Raw genomic sequence first — 23,523 nt, 5'->3', positions numbered from 1 at the left:
TCAGGGCTACACAGAGAAACCCTGTCTTGGGAAAAAGAAAGAAGAAAAAAAAGTAAAGTCTCAAACAAAACAAAACCAACCGCCCAAAAAGGTGTGTGTGTGTGTGTGTGTGTGTGTGCGCGCGCTGAAAAGATTGCTCAGTGAGTAAAACACTATTAGGGAAGAGAAGAAAAAGCTGGGCATAGGTGGTAGTAGTGTCCAGCCAGCCTAGCCTGTTTGGTGAACTACAGGTCAGCAAGACACTGTTTATCTTAAAAAAAAAAAAAGAGGGGCACAGGTGAGATGGCTAAGCTGGTAAAGGTGCTTGCTGACAAGCCCGAGTGGCTGAGTTCCTGGAGCCCATGGTGGAAGGAAGGAACTAATGTCTGAAAGTTGCCCTTTGACCTCCACACATGCCATGGACACACGAACACACACCTACATGCAAAATACATGTTAAAAGGAAATTAAGAATAGTTAAAAATAAAAATAAATGTTAAAAAGAAAATGAGAAAAAGAAGAGACACCAGCAGACAAGAGTCTTGCTCTGTCTCTTGTCTGTCTGTCTATCTGTCTGAACACCCCAACTCCTGGCCATGTGAGGCTGCAAGAAGGTGTCTGGCTGCAAGCTAGGGATGGAATAGCTCTCACTGGGAACCAACTGTGCTGGTGCCTGGACCTTGGGCTTCTCCTCTCTACAATTGTGCAACACGAAATCTCTAGTGTCTGTTGGGAATTTTTGTTTTTCCATTTGTGCGTGTTGTGGATGCATGCATGTGTGTTTACGTGTGTGTGTGTGTGTGCACGCACACACATGTTCACTGAGAGCTTCCCGATATGGTTAGTCTTAATAGCCAGCTCACTCTGAGGATTTCATGCCTTCGCCTTTCTAGTCTTTCTAGTCTGGAATAACAGGCAGCCGCCGTGCTTACTGGCATTTACGTAGATTTTGGGCATCAGAATTCTAGTTCTCGCGTTCTTGTGTTTGCACAGCAAGCTCTTTACCTATTCCCAGTGCATTTATTATTTTTTTTTAAAAAATTGGAGTGTGTGTGTCTGCTTCTGTGTGTGAGGTTGGCATCAGGTGTCTTGCTCAATCATTCCACTTTTTTGTTGAGAATTTCTCACTGAACTTGGAACTTATTGATTTGACTGGACTGACTGGCCAGCAAGGCCCTGGGATCCTACTTTCTGTACCTCCCCAGAAGTGCCTGGCTTTTAAAGCGAGTGATGGGGATCTGAACTCAGGTCTTCATAGCTTGAGCAGCAGGCACTTTTTACAGACTAACACGTCAGTTCCAGGCCCATTTGTTCATCAATCTTATAGTCTATGAACATCATTAACACAGCTGGTGCTAGCAGGAGGGTTGGGGGAAGGCTGAGTACTCTCTTTGCCTAGGCTGGCACTAGAGGGCGCTCTAGTTCCCTCAGGTCCAGAAGACACAAGCTGCCATAGCTCTGTGGCTTTGACTTCTGAACTACTTTCTCCAGAGTGGTTGTGTAAACTCCTGGAGTGTGGAGAACACCTTGGGAAAGCTCAGTAAGAGAGACCCAGCAGGGATGGATCACGGGCAAGGGGAGAAGTCCCAGGCCTAGACCAGAGGGATTTCTGAGGGTAGGCCTCCCATCTCCCTAGGGTAATGAAGAAGATTCTAGATGCCACCAAGATGCGAGTATCCAGGGACTGCATTCCAATTACCTCCATGTCCTCCATGCCTGACACATGATGAGCATTGAGCATTTGACATTGTTTTGTATCACACACATGTGAAGGCTAGGGCTGTGAGGGTTGTGCTGGAGAGCGGGGTAGGAAGCAGACAACACAACTCACCGAAGCAAGCCTGGTGGTGCTGCGTGAAGCCAGGAGGACAGCGGCAGGCGAAGGTGCCTATGGTGTTGACACAGACAAACTGGCAGTTGTGTTGCCTGGAGGTGCACTCGTCCAAGTCTGCAGTATAGGGGGTCCAAAGGGTCAGAGGGTAGGGATCAAGGGGTGCTCAAGGGTGGAGCTTAGCCGAAGGACTTGAAGGCTAAGAAGACAGTACTCAGAGGAGCTTGGGGAGAGCACTGAGGAGACAGGCTTGAGGGTGTGCAGACATGGGGTGGGCATAGAGGGTGGTTTGAGAGGAAGTTTCAGAGGCTGGGTCTGATGGTACAGGATTCAAGGGTCAGCTTGAGGAGGGTGCTTAAGCCTGGGGTCGTAAGGGACCAGCTAAGGGGGCAGGGCTCAGGGGGGTTGAGGATGGTAACTCAATGGTGGTTTGAGTGTACGTACAGAGTGCGGAGTAGGCTTGAGGAGCTGCTCAGGGGGTAGGTTTGAGAGGTGATGGCTCAAGGGTAGGGGTTCAGGGGATAATTATGAGTGGGTCTTATGGGTCCAGGCTTAGGTGTGGGGCCTGGGATCACTTTTGCCACTCCAAGCAGGGTGCTGTTGCCACTGGAGGGATGGCAAGAGAGATACCCTGGCTCCAGTAGGATCTACTCTATACAACTGAGAGCGTCTTGAGACCAATAGGGGATGGGGAGGATTGGGGGAGGGAAGGACATCACCTTTGCAGCTCCTGAGATCTTCCTCCAACAGGTAGCCACGGGGGCAGGCGCACAGAAAGGAGCCCTCTGTGTTTTTGCAGAGGAAGGCACATGGCTTTGGGTCACGGCTGCACTCGTCCACATCTAGGTGGGATGGCAAGGCATGAGGGGATCACATAGACGTGGCTAGGGGTTGATGGGGGCCTCACAGGCTGGGACCCCTGCTCGTACTCTGTTTATTGGAAATTGTGGAACCACCTAAGTTGTTTAACTTTTATTATTAAATGTTATTTCTTTTGTTTATTTTCATGAGACAAGAGCTAACTGAGTATCCCAGGCTCACCTGAAACTCACAGACATTCACCTGCCTCTGCCTCCTTAGTGGTATTAAGGTACAGGATTAAAGGTACAGGACACCATGCCTGTCCCTAAAATTTGAGTGACATTTACTTACTGTATGTGTATATGAGGAGGGCACACATATTTGGTGCATGTAGAGCCCAGAGGACAACTTGCAGAGGTGGCTCTAGCCTTTGTTATTTGGGTCCCAGGTTTTGAACTCAGGTTCTCTGTAAGTTCTTTTAACCACGGAGCCATTTGTTCAGCCCCAAAGAGACCATTTTATACTGGAGGCTTAAGCAGCTCCCAGTTTGGCATCTGATAGGGGAGTGAAGATTGGAAACATTCCCTTTGGCTCCGAGGGATGGATGAATGTTTATTTTTATGGGTGTGGTGGTTTGAGTGAGAATGTCCCCCACAGCCTCATGTATTTGGACACTTGGTCCTCCTCAGTTGGTAGTACTGTTGGGAGACTTAGGAGGTGAAACTCTAATGGAGAAACGGTGTTACTAGGGCTGAGCTTTGAGAATGTAAAGACTCCTGCAATTTCTGGTTTTCTCTCTCTGCTTTGTGCATGTGGTTCCAGATGTGACCTGCTGGCTTTCCGCACCTGCCACCACGCCTGCTGCTTGCTGCCATGCCTCCCAGTCACGACACATTCTGATTCCTCTAAGGCGTAAGCCCAAATAAACTCTCTCTCCCATACGTTGATGTGGTCATGGTGACTTATTACAGCAACAGAAAAGCAAACTAACATAGTGGGTTGCGTGGCTGTAATCACAACTAACTAGCACAGTCTTTCCATCAGGAAAAAGTAGTCACTGGAGGTGAATAAACACACAGGCATGGCTGCATGCCAAAGAAACTCTACTTACAACTTGTCCCTCAGATTAGAGTTTGCAACCCATGATTTGGAGGAACACCTGGCACACAGTATAACTGAAAAAAAAATCTTAGGATGTATTAAATAACAGGAGGAAATAGGAGCGGGAAATGTGACCCAAACAGGATGGAAATGCCTATGAATATTTGCTTCTGGTCTGTTTTTTTGAGTTCCTTAGAGTGTACATGAAAACCAAGAGATACGAAGTGGATAGTCCCCATTGGAATGGGGGTGACACAGTTTTTGCAGAAGTATAACTAGACCAAAGGTACAGGGTGGGGGTGGGACTTGGCTCACCCATGCAGGCAGTGGCAGTGGCATCTGGTGTATATCCAGGTTGGCAGTCACAGTGGAAGGAACCAATGCTATTGATACACTCGCCATGGTGGCACAGGTCAGCAAACATGTGGCATTCATCCACATCTAGGGGCAAACAGGGCAGGGCAGAGGTTAGCTGGCTCTCTTGTTCTCTTAAAGAATACCTTGTTTTCTACCAACAAGCCCTCTCTCCAGAGGGCTTTCCTTTACTCTGACCACATGGATGTTACTCTAAGGCAATGGGTCAGTCCTGAGCCAGCACAACATGCTGACAGAGCTTCATTCCACTGAGTATTTATATACACATACATACATACACACATACATATATACACATAGATACACACACATATACAACACAAATATACACATATACATACACACATATACACAGATACATACATACACATATGTATACACATACATACAGATACACACATACATACAGACATACACATACATACACATAACACACATACATGCACATATATACATATACAAACATACACACATACACAGATACATGTGCATATAAATATACATATACAAACATACATACACACATACAAACATACATGCACACACACAGATTTACATACATACATACATACTCACACACACATGCATTTACCTCAGCCTGATCAGCAAAATAGCAACATCTCCTCAAGGCCAAACAGCAGCACACATATTCAGAAGGACTCATAAACATCTTACTACAGTCACGTACCCAGACACTGCTGAAGAATCTTGAGTCACAGGGACATGCACCCAGTCCATGGCTCCTTAGTACCCCAGAGACACTGAAAATAGGCACTTCTCTCTGGGGTCTAGCCTTTTTACTGTTTACTGTTTACTCAGGATAACCATTTCACACTTAGTGATATACGTGGACAGATTCACACCCATTCACAGATAAGCATGCAGTCATGTACTTACCCTATAAACTTGGTAGAATTCATTAACACCTGACAGACTCACTCCCCCACCCCCACAGCTTTCTAGTTCACGTGAAGGGCTGCTCTTCACAAAGTCCAGTGACCCCTACGCCCATGAGCAACACAATGATCATTAATAAGCTTTCACACACAGAGGGCACACAGCTCACACACACAGACATTAACAAGCTTGTGAAGGAACTTATGCCTCCTGATAGGGTCTCCCAAGCACATTAACAGGTTTGTACACACCACAAACAAGTAACACACACATACACCTCTTCCCATGCCTGCTCACTTGGCCATTGTAGTTCATGCATGTACAGGGCAAACACTGTTCTTGTTCTATCTGCTAGCACATTGGAACACACACACACACACACACACACACACACACACACACACACACGCACACACTTGCAAATGCACACAGAGTAGCTCACACCATTGTAGCACAGTCACATAGCTTCAACACGACCTCAAGAGAACTTACCTTGGCCTTCGGTGCTGTAGCCCTTGCCATGAGGGCAGAGCTTCCTGTAGGCAGAGGTGCCAGGCAAGGGGCAGAGCTCACAATTGGGACCCCAGCCCCGGCCGCCTCCGCAGCAGCACTCGACTCTGGGTACAGCCTCACCACTGCTTGACCAACTCTGGCACATGACCTGTAGCACCTCAGAGAAGCAGAGCCCCCGCCGAGTATCTGCAGAGAATTGGTAGGAAGGGTGGTTAAAAAACTGCCTTGCCCAGGATCTTCTTCTGTTTTGTGCCTGGAAGTCAGGCATATGTGTATAGGGGACCATCTTCCTGTTGGCACTGGGCATTGTAAAACACCCTTGAATGGGTCAGGTAACACCCACTTGCTTCAATGGACTGGGACAAAAGCTACCCACCTCCCCAAATATCAATGTTAGCTCTGGGATAGGTTTTGAAGGTTAGGTGACCTCTATGGAGGGTAGTGTCTTTGAGAGAAAGGACAATTAATGGGCAGCAGGTAAGCAGGGGAATGGGGGTAGGAAGAGTTGATGCTTGGGATAGAACAACAGAGACAGAGGAGAAAAATATCAGGCCTGGTGAGATGACTAACTTGAGTTTGATCCTTAGGATCCACAAAGTAGAAAGAAAGAGCCAACCTCCACACACGTGCCATGGGACACTTATACACAATGGTCCCCAAAACCTCAATACTGATAACAAACAGTGTAATTAAATAGAATAAAAAATAAGATCAGAGATAGGTGGGAAGTGAGGGCTAAATACAGACTGGAAGTCTCTACTGGTCACTCCAGAAAGCCAGTGCAGGGTATTCCAACCACTGAGATGGGATTTGGGGGCAAAGAAGCTGAGTTGGTTTTGGGGTAAGCTACAGTGTTGGGGGATGGGAATAGGGTGTCAAGGAGATAAATATCATCTGGCCGGAAGCTAGGGGATGTACTTTATCCATGAAGAAGAGAGAAGAGGATGCGAACAGTAATGGACAGGTGCCTAACATAGAAGGTACTGTCAAGGTCTTCTGCTGGGTTCAGTTCTTAGGTTGTTGTGGGAAACCCAAGGAGAGATCATTCTGGGCTGGTGCCTCTAAGGTTACAGGAGTCATAGAGGTGGATGGGAAAAAATAGGAGGAAGGGGAGGACAGTGAGGACACCTCTTCTACAGAGTGTGTGTAGGCTCATGCATCTATATTGATAATGGTACAGCAATTCCTTACATGTCTTGTTAGTGTTCCTGACCTCATCCCTGTCCCAGACCTCACAAGTGTCTGTTCACCTTGCTTGTTCCTGGTTACACTCACCATGGCACTCAGTGAGGGTGGGGCTGGGATGGAAACCCTCATCGCAATGACACTGGAAGCTTCCCACTGTGTTGATGCAGCGACCATGTGCACAGAGGCTGGACTGGGCCTGACATTCATCCTCATCTGAGATGGAAGGGATAAAGCAGGCCAGAAGGGGAGGCCAAAGTCCCCAAGCCAGTTGCCTTTGGCCTTGAAAGTTCCCCCTTCCTTTGAATTCTCCCCTCCATGTAGCTTTCCCTGTGCCCTAGAAGCACCACGTACCTGTGCAATCCTCCCCAGAGGGCTGGAGCTGCATGCCAGGCGGGCAGATACAGGCATAGGTGCCGATGAGGTTTTTGCACAGCATGCCTCGGGTGTGGCAATCCGGAGACCCATCTGCACACTCATCCACATCTTTGGATGACCAGGGATAGTGGGTAAGTCAAGGTCATGCCTTCCACAGCTTGGCTCCAGGTGGGAAGAGCCTAGATTCCATACCCTAGCAGAAGTTCATGTGCTACAAACAACCCTAAAGCTTTATAGGGTTGATATTTAGAGTTGGGGTCTTTGGGAGGTGATAGGATTAGATGAGGTCATGAGGATGGGTCTCCCATCATGGCTTCAGTGGTGTTATAAGAACAGACTTGATTTAGCACCTCGATATGTCTTGCTTTGTGATGTCTTGTGCCATATCGTGATGCCACTTGGAGACCTTCACCAGAACCATGAGCCAAATATATTGTTATTCATGTGTGTGCGTGTGTGTTATATACACACATGTGCATAGGTGTGCATATCCATGCACACGCACAGAGGTCAGAGGAGACTGTCCCATGTCCTGTTCTGTCACACTCTGCTTTTTTTTTTTTTAACTTGAGATGGTCTTACTGGACCTAGAGTTAAGCGGGCAGCCAACAAGCCCCAGGGATCCTTCTGGCTTTACAGTGCTGGGGTTAAAGGCCTTCATGTGGCCACACCCAGATCTTGCTGTGGGTGCTTAGGTCTGAATTCCAGTCCTCATGCTAGTACAGCAAGTGCTCTTAGTCACGGAGCCATCAATCCTGTCCCATACTTCTGTTCTTTATCCATTACCCAGTCTGTACCAATCAGTTACAGCAAAAAAGCTACTGCTTCTCCAAAAATGCAAAAAAAAAACCATGTCTCCTTCAAAAACCAAGTGTCTACTTCATGCCCTAGTTCAGCTGTCTTCTGTGTGAGCTTTTTTGCTGCTCACTTTTACCCTCTGGGGCTCAGTTCCATTTAAAGACAGGAAACCGAAGTGCTGAGACCACATCTGGATCTGTTTGAAGTCAGGACCAGTTTTGGTGTGATGTTACTACACAGTGGAGAGCATAAGATCATTGGTGAGGAAGCAGAGAGCCCTTCCCCTTGCCAGTCTGTGCAGACCCTACCTTGGCACATGGCGCCATCCTCCCTCAGTGTGTAGCCAGCTGGGCAGGTGCATAGGTAGGAGCCCTCAGTGTTGTGGCAGCGGAAAGCACAGAGCAGTGGATTCAGGGAGCACTCATCAATGTCTGTGGAGGTCAGCAGAGGTCTCATCTGGGCAGGTTCTCTTTGAGGGACCCCTGGTGCCTCCTACGGATCAGCCCTAGAGAATCCCTGTTATACAGTTCTGATCCTGCTCAGGAAGCATCGTACTGTCACAGATCATCATAGGGCCAGGCTCAAAGCCTCAAAGTACATGCGCATTAGAAACTTCAATGACATTTGGGCAAATACCTCCCCCACAGGGGTCTCCTTATGTAAAGAGTAAGGGGAGAATATGGAGGGATGAATTAATGATTAGTTGGACAGGTAAATAAACGCATGGGAAACGAACAGCTGAATGAACAAGAGATGAATGAATGAGCAAGGAGAAGCCAAGGGAAGAATGAACCAGTGGAGCCTGGAGTGAATGGCTATGAGGATAAAATGGAGAGATGAATTAGTGAATGAGTGCAGACTAATTGAGTAAGTAAACAAATGATCAAGTAAACGAGTGATCAAATGAACGAACAATTAAGCAAATGGGTGAATCAACTCTAACCCTGGTGAACGAATGCACGAACAATGAGAAATGAATGAACAAATGAGAGAATAAGTGAATGTCTGAAACAGTCTACCTGAGCTAATGGGAGCGCACCAACTCCAGCAGATTGGGAAGGAACATGCATAGGACCAAACTAGTCCCTTTGAATGTGGTTGACAGTTGTATGTCTGGGGCAGACCGAGGGGCCACTGGCAGTGGCACTAGGATTTATCCCTGCTGCATGTACTGGCTTTTGGGATCCCATTCTCTTTGGATGGATACCTTGCTCAGCCTGGATATGGTGGGGAGGGCCTTGGACCTCCCACAAAGCAATATGCCTTGCCCTCTCTGAGGACTGGATGGGGGTGGGGTGGAAGGGTGTGTGAAGGGAGTGGGAGGATGGGAGGGAGTGGGAACTTGGATTGGTATTTTTTAAAAAAATCTAATAAATTAAAAAAAGAAAGAATTGGAAAGGAGGAGGCAGGCTTAGCTTTTATGTTAACTTGACACACCTAGGGAGAGAGTCTCAGCATGGGATTGTTTACATCAGGCTGGCCTGTGGGCGTGTCTGGGGGAAGACCCAGCCCACTGTAGACTGCTCCCTTCCCCAGATGTAGTGTCCTGAACTGTGTGAGAGTGGAGATACAGAGTTGAGCACATGCAATTAAGCCAGCATGCACCCATTCATTTCTCTCTGCTCCTGACTTTGGATATCATGGGACTAGTTGAAGTTCTTGCCGTGACTTCCCCACTATGATGGACTATAATTGTGAGCTGAAATACTCCCCCCCCCCCACACACACTTCTTTTTGAGACAAGTTTTCTCTGAGTAGCCCTGGCTGTAGCTCTGTAGACCAGGTTGGCCTTGAACTCACAGAGATCCACCTGCCTCTCCCTCCCAAGTGTTGGGATTAAAGGTGTGTGTCACCACCCCCTTGCCCCTAAATTGCTTTTTGTCAGGATATTTTATCACCTCTGCAGGAATTAAGGTAGGATAGGAGAGTGCGTGGATGAGGAAAGTGACAGTGGTTGGCGAAGGGTTCCTTAGCTACCCACCAACGCAGGAGATGCTGGTGAAGTCCAGGCTGTAGCCAAAGGGACACTTGCAATGGAAGGAGCCGTCAGTGTTGACACAGGGACCATCAGTGCAGATGCCAGGGTTCTCTGAACACTCATTCACATCTGCAGGGTTGAGACATAGTGCCTGTCTACCGGTCACTGAGTAGATTCCAGGGCAACTTGTAGACTCCAAAGCTTGAGGATCCATGCAGAGCTGAGACAGAAGGAAGGGGTTCCTAGAACCCAGAAGAAAGCCTTACCTTTTCTGGAGCCATCTGGGCCTGGGACAGCCCCATGGCCAAAGGGACAGAGCTCCTGAAAAGTAACTGGAAAGAGAATGGTAAGTGGGATTAGAAGAGTCGAGGGTGTGTGTGTGTCAGCACAACAGTCCCCAGTATCTAAGAAGGGTGAGGGAAGAAAGGAGGAGGGAGAAAGCGTAGGGAGGGAGAGAGGATGGGTGGCTGGGACTCACCACTGTCCTTCTGAGGGCATAGTTCACAGGGCTCCCCCCAACCCTCTGCAGGGTTCTTGCTGCAGCAGCACTGGGTTTTCGTGGTGTTGAAAGCTTTGGGCATTGAACACTTTCTGGCCTCAAACCGGGTGAAGCAAAAACTCTGGCGAATGTCTGCAGAGAGGGAGGTGAGGACCATAATAGTGGACGAAAGCAGCCAGGCGCTGCACCTGACTGGCTAATCTTCTTTATCCCAACCTTAGTGAACGGGCAACCCTGCTCCTACTAGCACCCAATGAAAATATGCCACACACCTGGCTAGACCCAATTGCTTGGGAGTGAACCCATGATGCACTCTGGGCCAATGAGAATGAGCTGGGAATTCTTCCCAGCAGTGTTTCAAGCCACTTCTTGTGTGTGTGCATGCGTCTTGCTGACAAACTTTCAACGTGGCCCTTGTGTCGGGTAGAATAGGTAAACTCCAACCCATTGCTTTTGAATCAGAGTTCTCTTAGAATGACAAAGAGCATTTTCAGAGGGTTGGAAGACCTGGTAGGGCAGGCCCTCAGCCTCCAGCCCATCAGCTTGAGTTCTTACTGGCAGGCTGGGGTATGACTTACCAGTGGGCCCTATGTTCCCTTCATGGTTGATACTGGCTAAGTTGAACTGTAGGCTCTGGAACAGGCATTTGCTTATATTTCTCACAACACTCACCAAAACAGTAGTGTCCACTGTCAGAGAGGACAAAGCCAGAAGGGCAAAGACACCGGAAGGTCCCAGGACTGTTGGCACAGGTGCCAAGAAAGCAGAGGCGGGGCTCCTCCAAGCATTCATCAGTATCTGCAGAGGCAGGGATGGGAGCTGAGATGGGGGTAACTGTATCGCCAGCAAAGTGGGGGGAGTTTAGCTCTCCAACGTGCTCCTAAGCATGGACGCAGGGTGGGGGCTGGTGGTTGCGGAGGGAGTCACCACTAGGTGGGCAGTGTGTATGTAGAGGTCTTTATGTTCAGAGTAGGGGTCATGTTCAGGAGTTCTTCTTTTAAATTTATTTCTGTGATTTTAAAGTGTGCCTGTTTGTGTGTGTGTGTGTGTGTCCACATGTGCATGTGCGTGTGAGTACAGGTGCCTGTGGAGGCCTTAGGTCCTGGATCTCTCTAGAGCTAGCAGTTGTCAGCCGCCTGATGGGGGTGTTGGTCCTCTGCAAGAGCAGTAGGCTCTCTACTGAGCCACCTCTCCAGACTCTGAAGTTCATCTAAAAAATGCTGGGCATGGTGGTGCACACCTTTAATCTTAGCACTCAGAAAGCAGAGGCAGGAGGATGTCTGTAAGTTGCAGACTAGTCTGGTCTACATCGAGAGTTCCAGGATAGCCAGGGCAACATAGTGAGACCTTGCCTCCAAAACAACTATTATTATACTTGTATTTATTTTGTGTCTACACATGTGGTGGTCAGAGAACAACCTCCAGGAATCAGTTTTCTCTTCCACTGGGAGAATTCCAAAGACAGAACTCAAGCTTGGAAGCTAGTGCCTTTACCTGCCGAGTCATGTCATCATTAGAGAGACTGAAAACTGGGCAAAATTAATTGAGACTAGAGATATTCTGCCTATACTAGTTGGAGTTAGCTTATGTGCCAGGCTAGACTAGATAGAATAAATTAGAAAATACCAGACTGAACTGGTCTAAATGAGTTCATTCTATACACAACAGTGAATTTGCTGAAGCCAGAATGGCTTGTTAACCCAGGTTATACAAGGCTAGCCTAAATGGAAAATAGATGTTGGCAGGTCAAACTGGCCCAGATTGTAAAAGGTTAGTACAAATGGAAGACTGGATTATCAGCAGTTGGGCCAGATTGGTTCAGATCATGGGCAAACTGACATATTTGCCCCTCCAAGGTGGGCTCATCAGTATCTGCAGTGGGAGATGGGAGAGTAGGGTCACCATAGACCCCAAGGTTATTGAGCTTTCCTTATATTTCTGCCCATAGGCTAATCCACCTGCTCAGACATTCTTGTCCAGGTTAGCATATATTATATAAGACTAACCTGGTGAATTAGCTAGTTAAGATCAAGTTAGACTAATTAGTTTAAAGTATATGACATGATTCTTGTGGACCAGAATTCTACGGAGTTTCTGAAGTACAATGATACTGAAACCAAGTATATTTTACAGTGATCACAAAAGATTCTCTGAGCCCTGAGAGAAAGGCCTGAACCAAGAGCCCCAGAACTGCACTCTGGTAGGAGGTTGGACACTCACCAATACAATGGCCACTCTGCACCTGGAAGCCAGGGGGGCAGATGCACTGGAAGGAGCCTTTCAAGTTCTGACAGGTGCCTGGAAGACAGGTCTCTGGCAGGCTCAGACACTCATCAATATCTGTGGAGGAGAAAAGAAGAGGAATTCAGTGCCAGAGAGGAGGTGGAGTGTTCCCTGAGGTCTTGGGCCAACATCTGCAGGCGATTTGGGGGCCAAGCCCTTTCAGGGACAGTTTTGGGTCTAAGGGAAAAGCTGAGACTCTGGAACACAGGGGCAGCAGAGGAAGGAAGGGTTGTTTGTTCTTGCTGGTTTTATGAACCTGGAGGGAAGCAGGAAGCAAGATTTATGAGCTGCTTGCAGGTTCCCTTCAAGATTTCCATGCATCCATTTGGTATATCTGCTATTTGTTATTTCATAAATTTCCCATTTGCAAGACGACCTTGCCCTAAACTATAGTCAGCTCTTCTTCTTTTTAAATACCTTTACAATAAATAAGATGGATGAGTAAGGAGATCATGAATTCCCACCCCCACTTGAAGAGCTGTTGGCAACTGCTGGCTGCAGAAGGAGGATGTCAGTTTTTACCCAGGATATGGCTCCTAATAGGTTGCCTGTGTTCTAGTAGATGACCCCACACCTACCCACATATGGGCAACAGTAAATACACTCAGCGTGTCTAACAAAGAGCACATGGAGATGGGAGGGAAAGTGGTGGTGGGATATGGGAGGAGGTGCACGGCAGGGAGCTGGGGGTGGACTTGATCAAAAACACACATGCATGTATGAAATTCTCAATTTAAACTGGCAAACTGAATCTAAGAACACATCAGAAAAATCATCCACCATAATCAAGTCGACTTCATCCTAGAGATGCAGGGATGGTTCAACATATGAAAATCTGTCAATGTAATCCACCATATAAACAAACTAAAAAAAAAGAACACATGATCATCTAACTAGATGCTGAAAAAGCCTTCAACAAAATACAATATCCCTTCATGATAGAGGTCTTAGAGAGAGCAGGGATACAAAGAACACACCCAAGCATAATAAAGACAATATACAGCAAGCCAATAGCCAACATCAAACTAAATGGAGAGAAACTCAAAGTGATCCCACTGAAATAAGGAACAAGACAAGGTTGTCCACTCTTTCCATATCTATGCAATATAGTTCTTGAGGTTCTAGCTTGAGAAATAAGACAACAAAAGGAGGTCAAGGGGATACAAATTGGAAAAGAAGAAGTCAAACTCTCACTTATTGCTGATGATATAATAGTTTACATAAGCAACCCCAAAAATTCTACCAAAGAACTTGTACAACTCATAAACATCTTCAGTAATGTAGCAGGATACAAGATTAACTCAAAAAAATCAGTAGCCTTCCTTTACACAGATGATAAATGGGCTGAGAAAGAAATCAGAGAAACATCACCCTTCACAATAGCCACTAATAGCGTAAAATATCTGAATAACTCTAACCAAACAAATGGAAGACCTGTATGACAAGAGCTTTAAATCTTTGAAGAAAGAAATGAAAGAAGAGACCAGAAAGTGGAAAGATCTCCCATGCTCTTGGGTAAGTAGAATTAACATAGCAAAAATGGCAGTCTTACCAAAAGCAATCTACTGATTCAATGCAATGCCCCATCAAAACCCCAGCAAAATTCTTCACAGACCCTGAAAGAACAGTACTCAACTTTATATGGAAAAGCAAAAATCCAAGAAAGTCTTACATGTAAAAATGAGTCAAACAGAAGACAAAATATCAGGTCTCAAAGATAAAATAAAGGAACTCTCCCTCTGCTTGGATATGAGCAAAGGACTTGACATCCTACTCCACAGATACTTATTCAGTCATGTTCGCTGTGGCTCTATGCACAATAAGCTAGGAAATGGAAACAACCTAAATGCCCTTCTACTGACAAGTGGATAATGAAAATATGGTACATATGCACAATGGAATACTATTTATGTAAAGAAAAGTGGAATCGTGAACTTTGCAGGTAAATGAGTGACACTAGAAAAGATCATATTGAGTGAGTAGCCCAGACCCAGAAGGACAGACATTGCACGTTCTCTCTCACTGGAGACCCAGAAGGGCAAACACTGCACGTTCTCTCTCACTGGAGACCCAGACCCAGAAGGGCAGACACTGCACGTTCTCTCTCACTGGAGACCCAGACCCAGAAGGGCAGACACTGCACGTTCTCTCTCACTGGAGACCCAGACCCAGAAGGGCAGACACTGCATGGTCTCTCTCACTGGAGACCCAGAAGGGCAGACACTGCACGTTCTCTCTCATTGGAGACCCAGAAGGGCAGACACTGCACGTTCTCTCTCATTGGAGACCCAGAAGGGCAGACACTGCATGGTCTCTCTCATTGGAGACCCAGAAGGGCAGACACTGCATGTTCTCTCTCATTGGAGACCCAGAAGGGCAGACACTGCACGTTCTCTCTCACTGGAGACCCAGACCCAGAAGGACAGACACTGCACGTTCTCTCTCACTGGAGACCCAGACCCAGAAGGACAGACACTGCACGTTCTCTCTCATTGGTGACTCCTAGCTCCAAATCTTCAGATGTGAGGACATGTCCTGGAGTAACTGAAGAAAGCAAGAAAGGAAAAAGGGACCAATGCTGGTGTGGGAGAGCAACTCAACAGAGGAATAGTTGGGTACAAGTGATCTGGTCAGGGAAATAGGGAAAAGGGGACTCTGGTTAGGGAAGGGAGTGAGATAAACACAGGAGAAGGGAGGAAGGTAAAATAACAGTAAGAATATCTGAAAAAGATAATAAGAAATCATACTATTAACCACTTACCTGAAAAACCACTATAATATTTGTAAGTCTGGTTGTAGAAATACTTACATAGCTTAAATAAGTGCTTGCTTTAGCAGCACATGTACTAAAATTGGATCAATACAGGGAAGATTAGCATGGCCCCTGTGCAAGGATGACATGCAAACATGTGAAGCATTCCATAGTTTTGTATAAAAAAGTTTAAATAAATAAAATTGAAAACTATCCCTCCAAGAACCCTAAACCAACTAACAAAAATTCCAGTACCAGACACAAGAAAGTCGTCTTTAGAGCTGTTTCGAGGGCTGTTCAAGAGACTCACAAAACATTTTAGGCCATTGCTGTTGTCCCCAGAGGCAGAAGATAAGTCCCTATTGCTGGAGACACATCATGCATTCAGGTGCAAGGACCAGATGTCCCAGAGCTGGAACTGACTTGAATGGCCCCGCTGAGGGCTAGCTTTCATGGGATCAGAGGTGCCAAAGGAGGAAGTAACCGACAGTCCTACCCAGCTATGACTCCCATAATCTACAACAGTGACCAGCTTATGATAACCCTAGGGGTGGTAATGGCACACATACCTTGGTGGTCACCAACGGCTCTCTAATTGGACCTATGACTTATTCAACAAGAGGGAGAACATGCCTGGGACTAGAAACCTAGCCAATAATTCAATTTTAATGAAGTCATGAATCTCAGAAGGAGAGCCTGTAACCACCACTTTACTAAACTGGCATGATCCCCAATTACACTCTAAATATTTGTCTTTTTACTCACATATAAGTGTAATCTTCACCCTTCATCAAGGAAGCTTCCCAGTGCAAGAGACAGAGACCACTCCAGAAAATTACAACCAATCTAAACGCAGAGCTGTGGAGCTCAATCCCAATGGATACATCTACTATACAACTCAGGGAACAGTGCAGAATAGGAGGTGTAAAGATTGTGAGAACCAGAGGATTAAGGGATCAAGAAATTTGCTGTGGTATTGTATTTCCTAGTAATGTCTGAAACTATACCCATAAAGTCTCATCAATATGACTACCCAAACATAAGCTGAACAGAGACAAAGAACAATAGATAAGGCAAAGTGGACAGGGTAAAGCCCAGGAGACCTCAACCCTAAACAAAGAACTACAGGCTACTGAGGAATGCTGAGATGGGAGAAATAGTCCTCCCTGTGGAAGAACACTAATTGGTTATCCAATACCAAACGGTCAGCCCTGAAAACACACATAAAAGTAACATTATGCAGTCTGATACAGGAATATATATGAATAAACATAAACACATATGCAACTATTAACAAAAGAAGAGGCCATGAGCTTGAGAGAGAGCAAGGAGGGGTACATGGGAGGATTTGGGGACAGGAGAGGGAAGGCAGAAATAATGTAATTATATGATAATCTCGGAAGGAAAAGAAAAAGTTCTTAAAAAGTAAATGTTAAGTCAGGCAGTGGTGGCATACACCTTTAATCCCAGCACTCACAAGGCGGGGGCAGATGGATCTCTCTGAGTTTGAGGCCAGCCTGGTCTAAGAAATGAGTTCAGGATAGTCAGTCCAGTTATACAGAGAAACTCTGTCTTGAACAACCAAAACCCAAACCAAAACAACAAAAACAAAAACATCAAACCCTAAATCAAAACAAAAAAATACATCTTAAAAATAATTTAAATTTTATTTATGTGTTTATTTTGTGTGTATGCCTTTACACCATGTGCATTCCTGGTTCCTATGGAGGTGGGAAATGAGTGTCAGATCCTCTGGAACTGGTTGTGAGTCTGCGTGTGGATGCTGGGAATTGAACCTGAGTCCTTTAGAGGAGCAGTCAGGGCTCCATGCCTCCAGCCTTCTATTTCTATTTCTATTTCTATTTCTATTTCTATTTCTATTTCTAACCATGTGTCCCTGGTCTAGTTCTTTGCCATAAGACACAGGAACCTGGATACTACAGCAGATTCCCCTGAGACATGCTGGAAGTTGCTCTGGGACTCAGATCTCTTGCCTGTAGTGATTGGGTGACTTTCCCCCCACCTATTCTTTTTTAAATTATGTTTTATCTATTTATTTTATGTGTGTACTATGAATCATATTTAGAGGTCAGAGGGAATTGATCACTGGGGACTGAACTCAGGCTATTAGGTTTGGTGGAAACTGCCTTTACTTACTGAGTCTTGTGTCCCAGTCATAGGGCCTCTTATCCACCAACCCAGGCAGCTCACCTGCACAGTTACTGTTGTGGGTTGCCACAGGGCTAGGGAAGCACAGGTACTTGTAGGAGCCAACAATGAGGAGGGAAGGGAGAAAGGAAAGAGGCAGTAGGAAGGGAAAGGGCTGGGTAAAGGAATCTGAGGCTGTAGGTAGAAGGTTTGGTGACCACTCACCAAGAAACTTTGCCATGCGGATGTCAGTGATGAACCCTGGCACTTAGCTCCACAGAGGAGCTGGGTGGAGAAAAACAGAACCCCAGACCATACCGCTGCCCACCCTGAGTGCTGCACCTCCACGCACCCACAGCCCAGCCCTCACCTGGCCTCCCACCTTCCTTTACTCTGTGTTGACTATCTCTGGGTTCAAGGCTGCCCCAAGTCTATGCAGGGTACTTCCCAGAACACAGGTGGGAGACTTCCCACGTGTTTTCCTTTGGAGAAAGCACCAGCCATGCTTATAACCCTTGTTAAAGAGGGGACCAGGGAGGTGGCTCAGCTGATGAAGTGCAGGCCTCTGCAGCACGAGGATCTGAGCTTAAATCACAGAGCCATGTATAAAAGCTGGGTTGGTGGTGCATGCTTGTTTCTAGCATCATGAGGGAGGCAGAGGCAGGCAAACCGCTGGGTTTTCCTGGTCAGCCACTCTGGCCAAAATAAACGAGGAGCTCTAAAAAACTAGAGTGGAGACTTGCCTGAAGAAGACACCCTGATGTCAACTTCTGGCGTCCACAAGCGCATGTACCAGTAAATACACCCACACCGGCACACACACACACACACACACACACACACACACACACCCCACACCCACACCCACACCCCATACACACCACAAGCACCACACACACCACATATACACCACACACATACACACACACCACACACACACCACACCACACACACATACATACACACATACCATACCACACACACACACTACATATACACCCACCACACACACACTAATATACATACCACACACACCACGTACACACATACCACACATACACACACACCGCACACACACACCACACACACACACACACACACCACACACACACACACACACACACACTCTTCAGTTACCTCAAGACTCTCATTCCAGCCCCCAACATTCCCGCAAGGAAGATTCTTGCATTTAAGCCCCCAATGTTCCTATGTGATGGTTAGTTTTATTACAACTTCATAAAAACCTGGATTAAACTGGGGAGAAAGTCTCAATGAAGGACTGCCTAGATCAAGGTGGCCTTTGAGCATGTTTCTGGGCATTGTCTTCACTGCCTTTCTTGATGTGGGAAGACCCAGTCTGGAACCAGGCTCCTCTGTCCCCCGGTTTGTGGGCTGTGTGGGCGGAGAAGGGGAGCTGCACACCAAGAATGCATGCTTTCCATCTTTAGCTACCAACCAAGACTTCCCTGCAGTCGTCAACTGAAATAAACTCACAACAAGCTCCTCTAAGCTGCTTTTTGTCAGGATATTTTACTGCTACAACAGAAATGAAACCAACACAACCGACATGTCTCAGTATGAGTCTTTGAGCTGCCAGAGAGGAGCCTCTTCCCTGGCCTTCCCTAGAGCTATCTTTAGAGTATGTCCCCCAGAAATTTCCTTGTTAGAAACCTAAGTCCTAAGGTTGGACGCTGATGATGTTTGGAGAAGGGGCTTAGGGGAAGTAAGCAGGACCAGGAGGGTGGGGCCTCAAGGTGGCATTGTGGCTTTCAAAGAAGAGAAAAGACACCCAAACTGGCACACTTGCTCTGCTGCACACTGTGACACCCTCTACCATACTGGGATGCAGTAAGATAGCCCCCCCCCCCCACCTCCAGATGCTGGTGCCTTTACACTGAGCTTCTAAGCCTTTTGCACTGCAAACTAAATAAACTTGTATTTGGGCTGGAGATGAAGTTCAGTGGTAGAGAGCTTGCCTACCACGAATAAAACCCTGGGTTCAGAGCCCAGCATCACAAAACAAAAAGAACCCCTAAATTAAAATCCAGATCAAAACCACTATTTTTTTCTTTTAAGGATTATTTTATTTTAAATTATGTGTATATGTCTGAGTCTATGAATGCAGGTGCCGGTGGTGGCCAGAAGAGGGAGCCAGATCCCCAGGCACCGAGTTCGAGGTAGCTGGGAGCCACCTGACAGGGGTGCTGGTAACCAAACTCGGGTCCTCTGGAAGGGCCGTGCATGCTTTTAACTGCTAACTCATCTCTCCAAGCCTGCCCTCCTACTGTTGATAAGAACTAGTCTCAACTATAACCTCACATTTAGTGCCACAACTTGAATGTGCAATGTCCCTCCACAGGCTCAGGTGTTTGAATACGTGGTCTCCAGCTGGTGGTGCTGCTTTGGGAGGCTGTGGAATATTTAAGAGGGGGGCTTAACTCAAGTAAGTGGGCCTTTGGGGGTGGGTGGATCTTTGGGGGCTGTGTCTGAACAAACAAACAAACAAAATCAAGGTAGAAGGCTTATAAAAAAGTGGCACCCCAAGTAGATCTTGGGCCCCCACAATCGGATACCCACACATGCATATACCGCATGAAGACACACCCACTTGTGTGGTACACACAGAGAATAAAGCAGATAATTAAAGGCTAGAAGCCTCAAACTCTACCATGTATCCCTCTGTACTGTGCTGGGAGGGGCCAGACTGAGAAAGTGGTTGGGGCACTCACAGTTGGCAGGGGTGGGACAGGCCACACAGGGTCTGTTCCAGGCCTGCCCCATGCTGTGGAGCAGCAACACATCCTCCGGGTCACACTGAAGTTCAGCGTGTTCCCACATGTTCCATGACAGTGCCGGAAACGCATGCTCTTTCTCGTGTCTGCAGCTGAAGCGGGAGTAAAGAACACGGGCCGCAGACTGGCGAGATGGTTCAGCTGGGAATGGCGCTTACCACCAAGCTTGACAACCTGAGCTCGAATCCTGGGCTCACACAGTTGAAGGAAAGAACTGATCCTGCAAGTTGTCCTCTGACCTCCACGTGTGTGCCGTAATGCCCACACAGCCCCCATTTCTCATGTAATAAGTAAATAATAGGTAAGGAGAAAAAGAAAAGATATGGGAACAGGTCCAAGCCAGAGTAAGAATGCAGATTGGAGAGGAGATTTATCCATGAATTTATGTTAACACTTTGGCTTAAGGTCTTTTCTCCAATCTCTTTAAGCCTTTGTTGACCAGTGCATGGCCTGGGAGGACTACCCACAATTACTCTGGGTTCCCAAGTCCTGGGGTATCATTTTGTCACATATAAGCACATCAAATATATGCAGATGTACTGTTTCTTCTTTCAAATATACTGCTCTCTGCACCTTCCAAGGTTCTGGGGGTCTTTGCAGTCCTTCCCATAGCAACCACTAGCCTTCCACCCCTCAAGCCCAAGTCATCACACTTCCTACCCACACAGTTGTTACCACTGCTGACCTGCAGGAACTCTGCAGGGCAGATACCGGTGTGATTGCCTAAACTGTAGCCTGGGCTGCAGGTGTCTGGGTGTGTGGAGCATTCACCGATATCTGCAGACGAGGGAAGGGTGGAAGAGGACACGTGAGAAATGTCAGAGATTGTCTGGGTGACTCCCTCAGGGTGTTCGCTACCATGTGAGAAATGTCAGAGGCCGTCTGGGTGACTCCCTCAGGGGGCTCCCTACCCCATGTGAGAAATGTCAGAGACTGTCTGGGTGACTCCCTCAGGGTGTTCGCTACCCCATGTGAGAAATGTCAGAGGCTGTCTGGGTGACTCCCTCAGGGTGTTCCCTACCCCATGTGAGAAATGTCAGAGCTCGTCTGGGTGACTCCCTCGGGGTGTTCGCTACCCCATGTGAGAAATGTCAGAGACTGTCTGGGTGACTCCCTCGGGGTGTTCCCTACCCCATGTGAGAAATGTCAGAGACTGTCTGGGTGACTCCCTCAGGGTGTTCCCTACCCCATGTGAGAAATGTCAGAGACTGTCTGGGTGACTCCCTCGGGGTGTTCCCTACCCCATGTGAGAAATGTCAGAGTCTGTCTGGGTGACTCCCCAGGGGGTTCCTTACCCTAGGCCGACTGAAGACACTTTATTGTCTTCACTTCTATTTGTGAAATAGAAAATATAAAAGACTTCTATTTGGTTTCACTAGTTTAAAATCATACAGATATTTGGGCCAGGAAGGTGGCGATAGTTGCACACACATGAGGATCTGAGTCTGCATCCCCAGATCCCACATAGCTCTGGTAGCTATCCTGGAGCACACAGAGCAAACAGACCCTGTCTTAGATAAGGAGGAAGCAAAGACTGACCCAAGGCTGTCCTCTGGCTGTCACGTGCACATTGTGGCATGAGTGCCCACACTGACACTCCCTATGATGGTTTTGTTTGTTTGTTTCTTGGTCACGATATCCTATCTCAGCAACAGAAACTAGGGCTGACGCTAAGAGACAATACGAAAAAGACCAAGAGCAATGAAAACGTGAAGTGGGGCCATCACTTCCAACCCTACAGAAGCTAAGGAATCAGGGCCATCACTTCCAACCCTACAGAAGCTAAGGAATCAGGGCCATTACTTCCAACCATACAGAAACTCAGAAACCATAAGACTATAGAATGGATAATTGCATGCTGCCCCTAAATCAGGTTGATAAGAGGACATGAATACATTTCTAGAAGAGGAGCTGGACACATGGCTCAGTGGTTAAGAGCCTGTGCTGTTCTTGGAGATCATTCACTGAGCCAGCACCAGGGTATATGATGCCCTCTTCTGGCCTCCATGAGAACTGCATTTGTAAACACAAAATTAAAGTCTTTAGGTTTTACACACACACACACCACACACACACACACTCACTCACATGCACACGTACACATGCACGTACATGCACACACACACACACATGCATGCACATCAATAGATGGAATCCAACAGTATATTGTGGACATGGTACGCCATGACAGTCATGGTTGGTATTAATGCCACACATTAGAAGCACATGAGTAGGAAGCCTCACCGGAAGGATTGTCCCAATTGCCTTAATTGATGTGGGAAGACCTACTCAAAATGTGGACGGCACCTTCTGGGCACATCCCTGATAGAAAGGGTGTGGCAGGAGGAAGATAACTCGCCTATTGCTCACCTGACCTTTCTTCTTGCCTCTGAGTTGATTTATCCTGTTGCTGCAGCTTAGGATTCTTTATCTGATAGTAAAACCAGTATTGCCAGGTTTCCATACTAAGAACTGATGGCCCTTCAAGAACTTTCAAGGTTTTTAGCTCCCAACTGAGACTAGTGAGGCATCCAGTACCATGGACGGAGCAACTACCAGGTTGTTGGCCTCTCTAGTGTGACCCAGCCGCTGTGAGACTATTTCAATTACTGAGGTACCAGCCACAAGGATCAAGCAACTACTGGTAATATCTCAATATAAGCTGATATCAGGTATAAATCTATCCATTTCTATCTATCTATCTATCTATCTATCTATCTATCTATCTATCTATCTTCAACCATCTATTTATCCATCCATCCACCCACCCATCCATCCATCCATCCATCCATCCATCCATCCATCCAGTTGTCTAGGCGGCTGGGTGGCTGTGGCCTGTTGACTATATTAAAGAGCCCAGGCTTCAGTTTTAGAATGGTCAGGCTCAGGCTTACCCACACCACCTAGAAGTCACTTAATCCTCTTGAGCCTTAGTTTCTACATCTAAAATGTGGGATCATAATAGAAAACCCTTCCTTATGGGGACACTGTAGTAGATAGATATTAATTTAGGATCTCCAGCACAGTGGTAGCCCACAGCCCTGGCCCGGAGTCAGTGTTGGGCACTACTACATGCTCAATCAAGGACAATAGAGAGACATGTGAAGTGTATTTGAAGCCAAGGTGAGACCATTCCTTCTCATGACCTTTTCACACAGTTAGTCATGGACCTTGGTCATCTTTGGCTCAAGAGAGGAATATCAAGGTTGCTGT

The 23,523-nt window shown here is 46.9% G+C and overlaps 1 protein-coding gene and 1 non-coding gene across 2 annotated transcripts in view; one reads left to right on the top strand and one right to left on the bottom strand.

The window, feature by feature from the left end:
* Fbn3 (fibrillin 3) overlaps window positions 1–23,523 on the bottom strand; it is a 151,845-nt gene that overhangs the window by 8,539 nt on the left and 119,783 nt on the right. The window contains 17 exon segments of the mRNA XM_075967288.1: window positions 1,811–1,927; window positions 2,530–2,652; window positions 4,028–4,153; window positions 5,477–5,683; window positions 6,773–6,898; window positions 7,037–7,168; window positions 8,167–8,289; window positions 8,414–8,509; window positions 8,768–8,794; window positions 9,840–9,965; window positions 10,103–10,168; window positions 10,315–10,467; window positions 11,008–11,133; window positions 12,556–12,675; window positions 20,248–20,304; window positions 20,307–20,396; window positions 20,971–21,087. Coding sequence (XP_075823403.1) covers window positions 1,811–1,927; window positions 2,530–2,652; window positions 4,028–4,153; window positions 5,477–5,683; window positions 6,773–6,898; window positions 7,037–7,168; window positions 8,167–8,289; window positions 8,414–8,509; window positions 8,768–8,794; window positions 9,840–9,965; window positions 10,103–10,168; window positions 10,315–10,467; window positions 11,008–11,133; window positions 12,556–12,675; window positions 20,248–20,304; window positions 20,307–20,396; window positions 20,971–21,087 — 1,932 coding nt within the window.
* Window positions 15,441–15,547, top strand: LOC142842758 (U6 spliceosomal RNA). Its single transcript, XR_012909439.1, has one exon. It is a non-coding gene; the product is annotated as a U6 spliceosomal RNA (small nuclear RNA).

The sequence above is a fragment of the Microtus pennsylvanicus genome, chromosome 1 (assembly GCF_037038515.1).
Source record: "Microtus pennsylvanicus isolate mMicPen1 chromosome 1, mMicPen1.hap1, whole genome shotgun sequence".
Classification (NCBI taxonomy): domain Eukaryota; kingdom Metazoa; phylum Chordata; class Mammalia; order Rodentia; family Cricetidae; genus Microtus; species Microtus pennsylvanicus.
The sequence above is the reverse complement of the archived record's forward strand: the minus strand, read 5'-3'. Positions and strand labels throughout refer to the sequence as shown.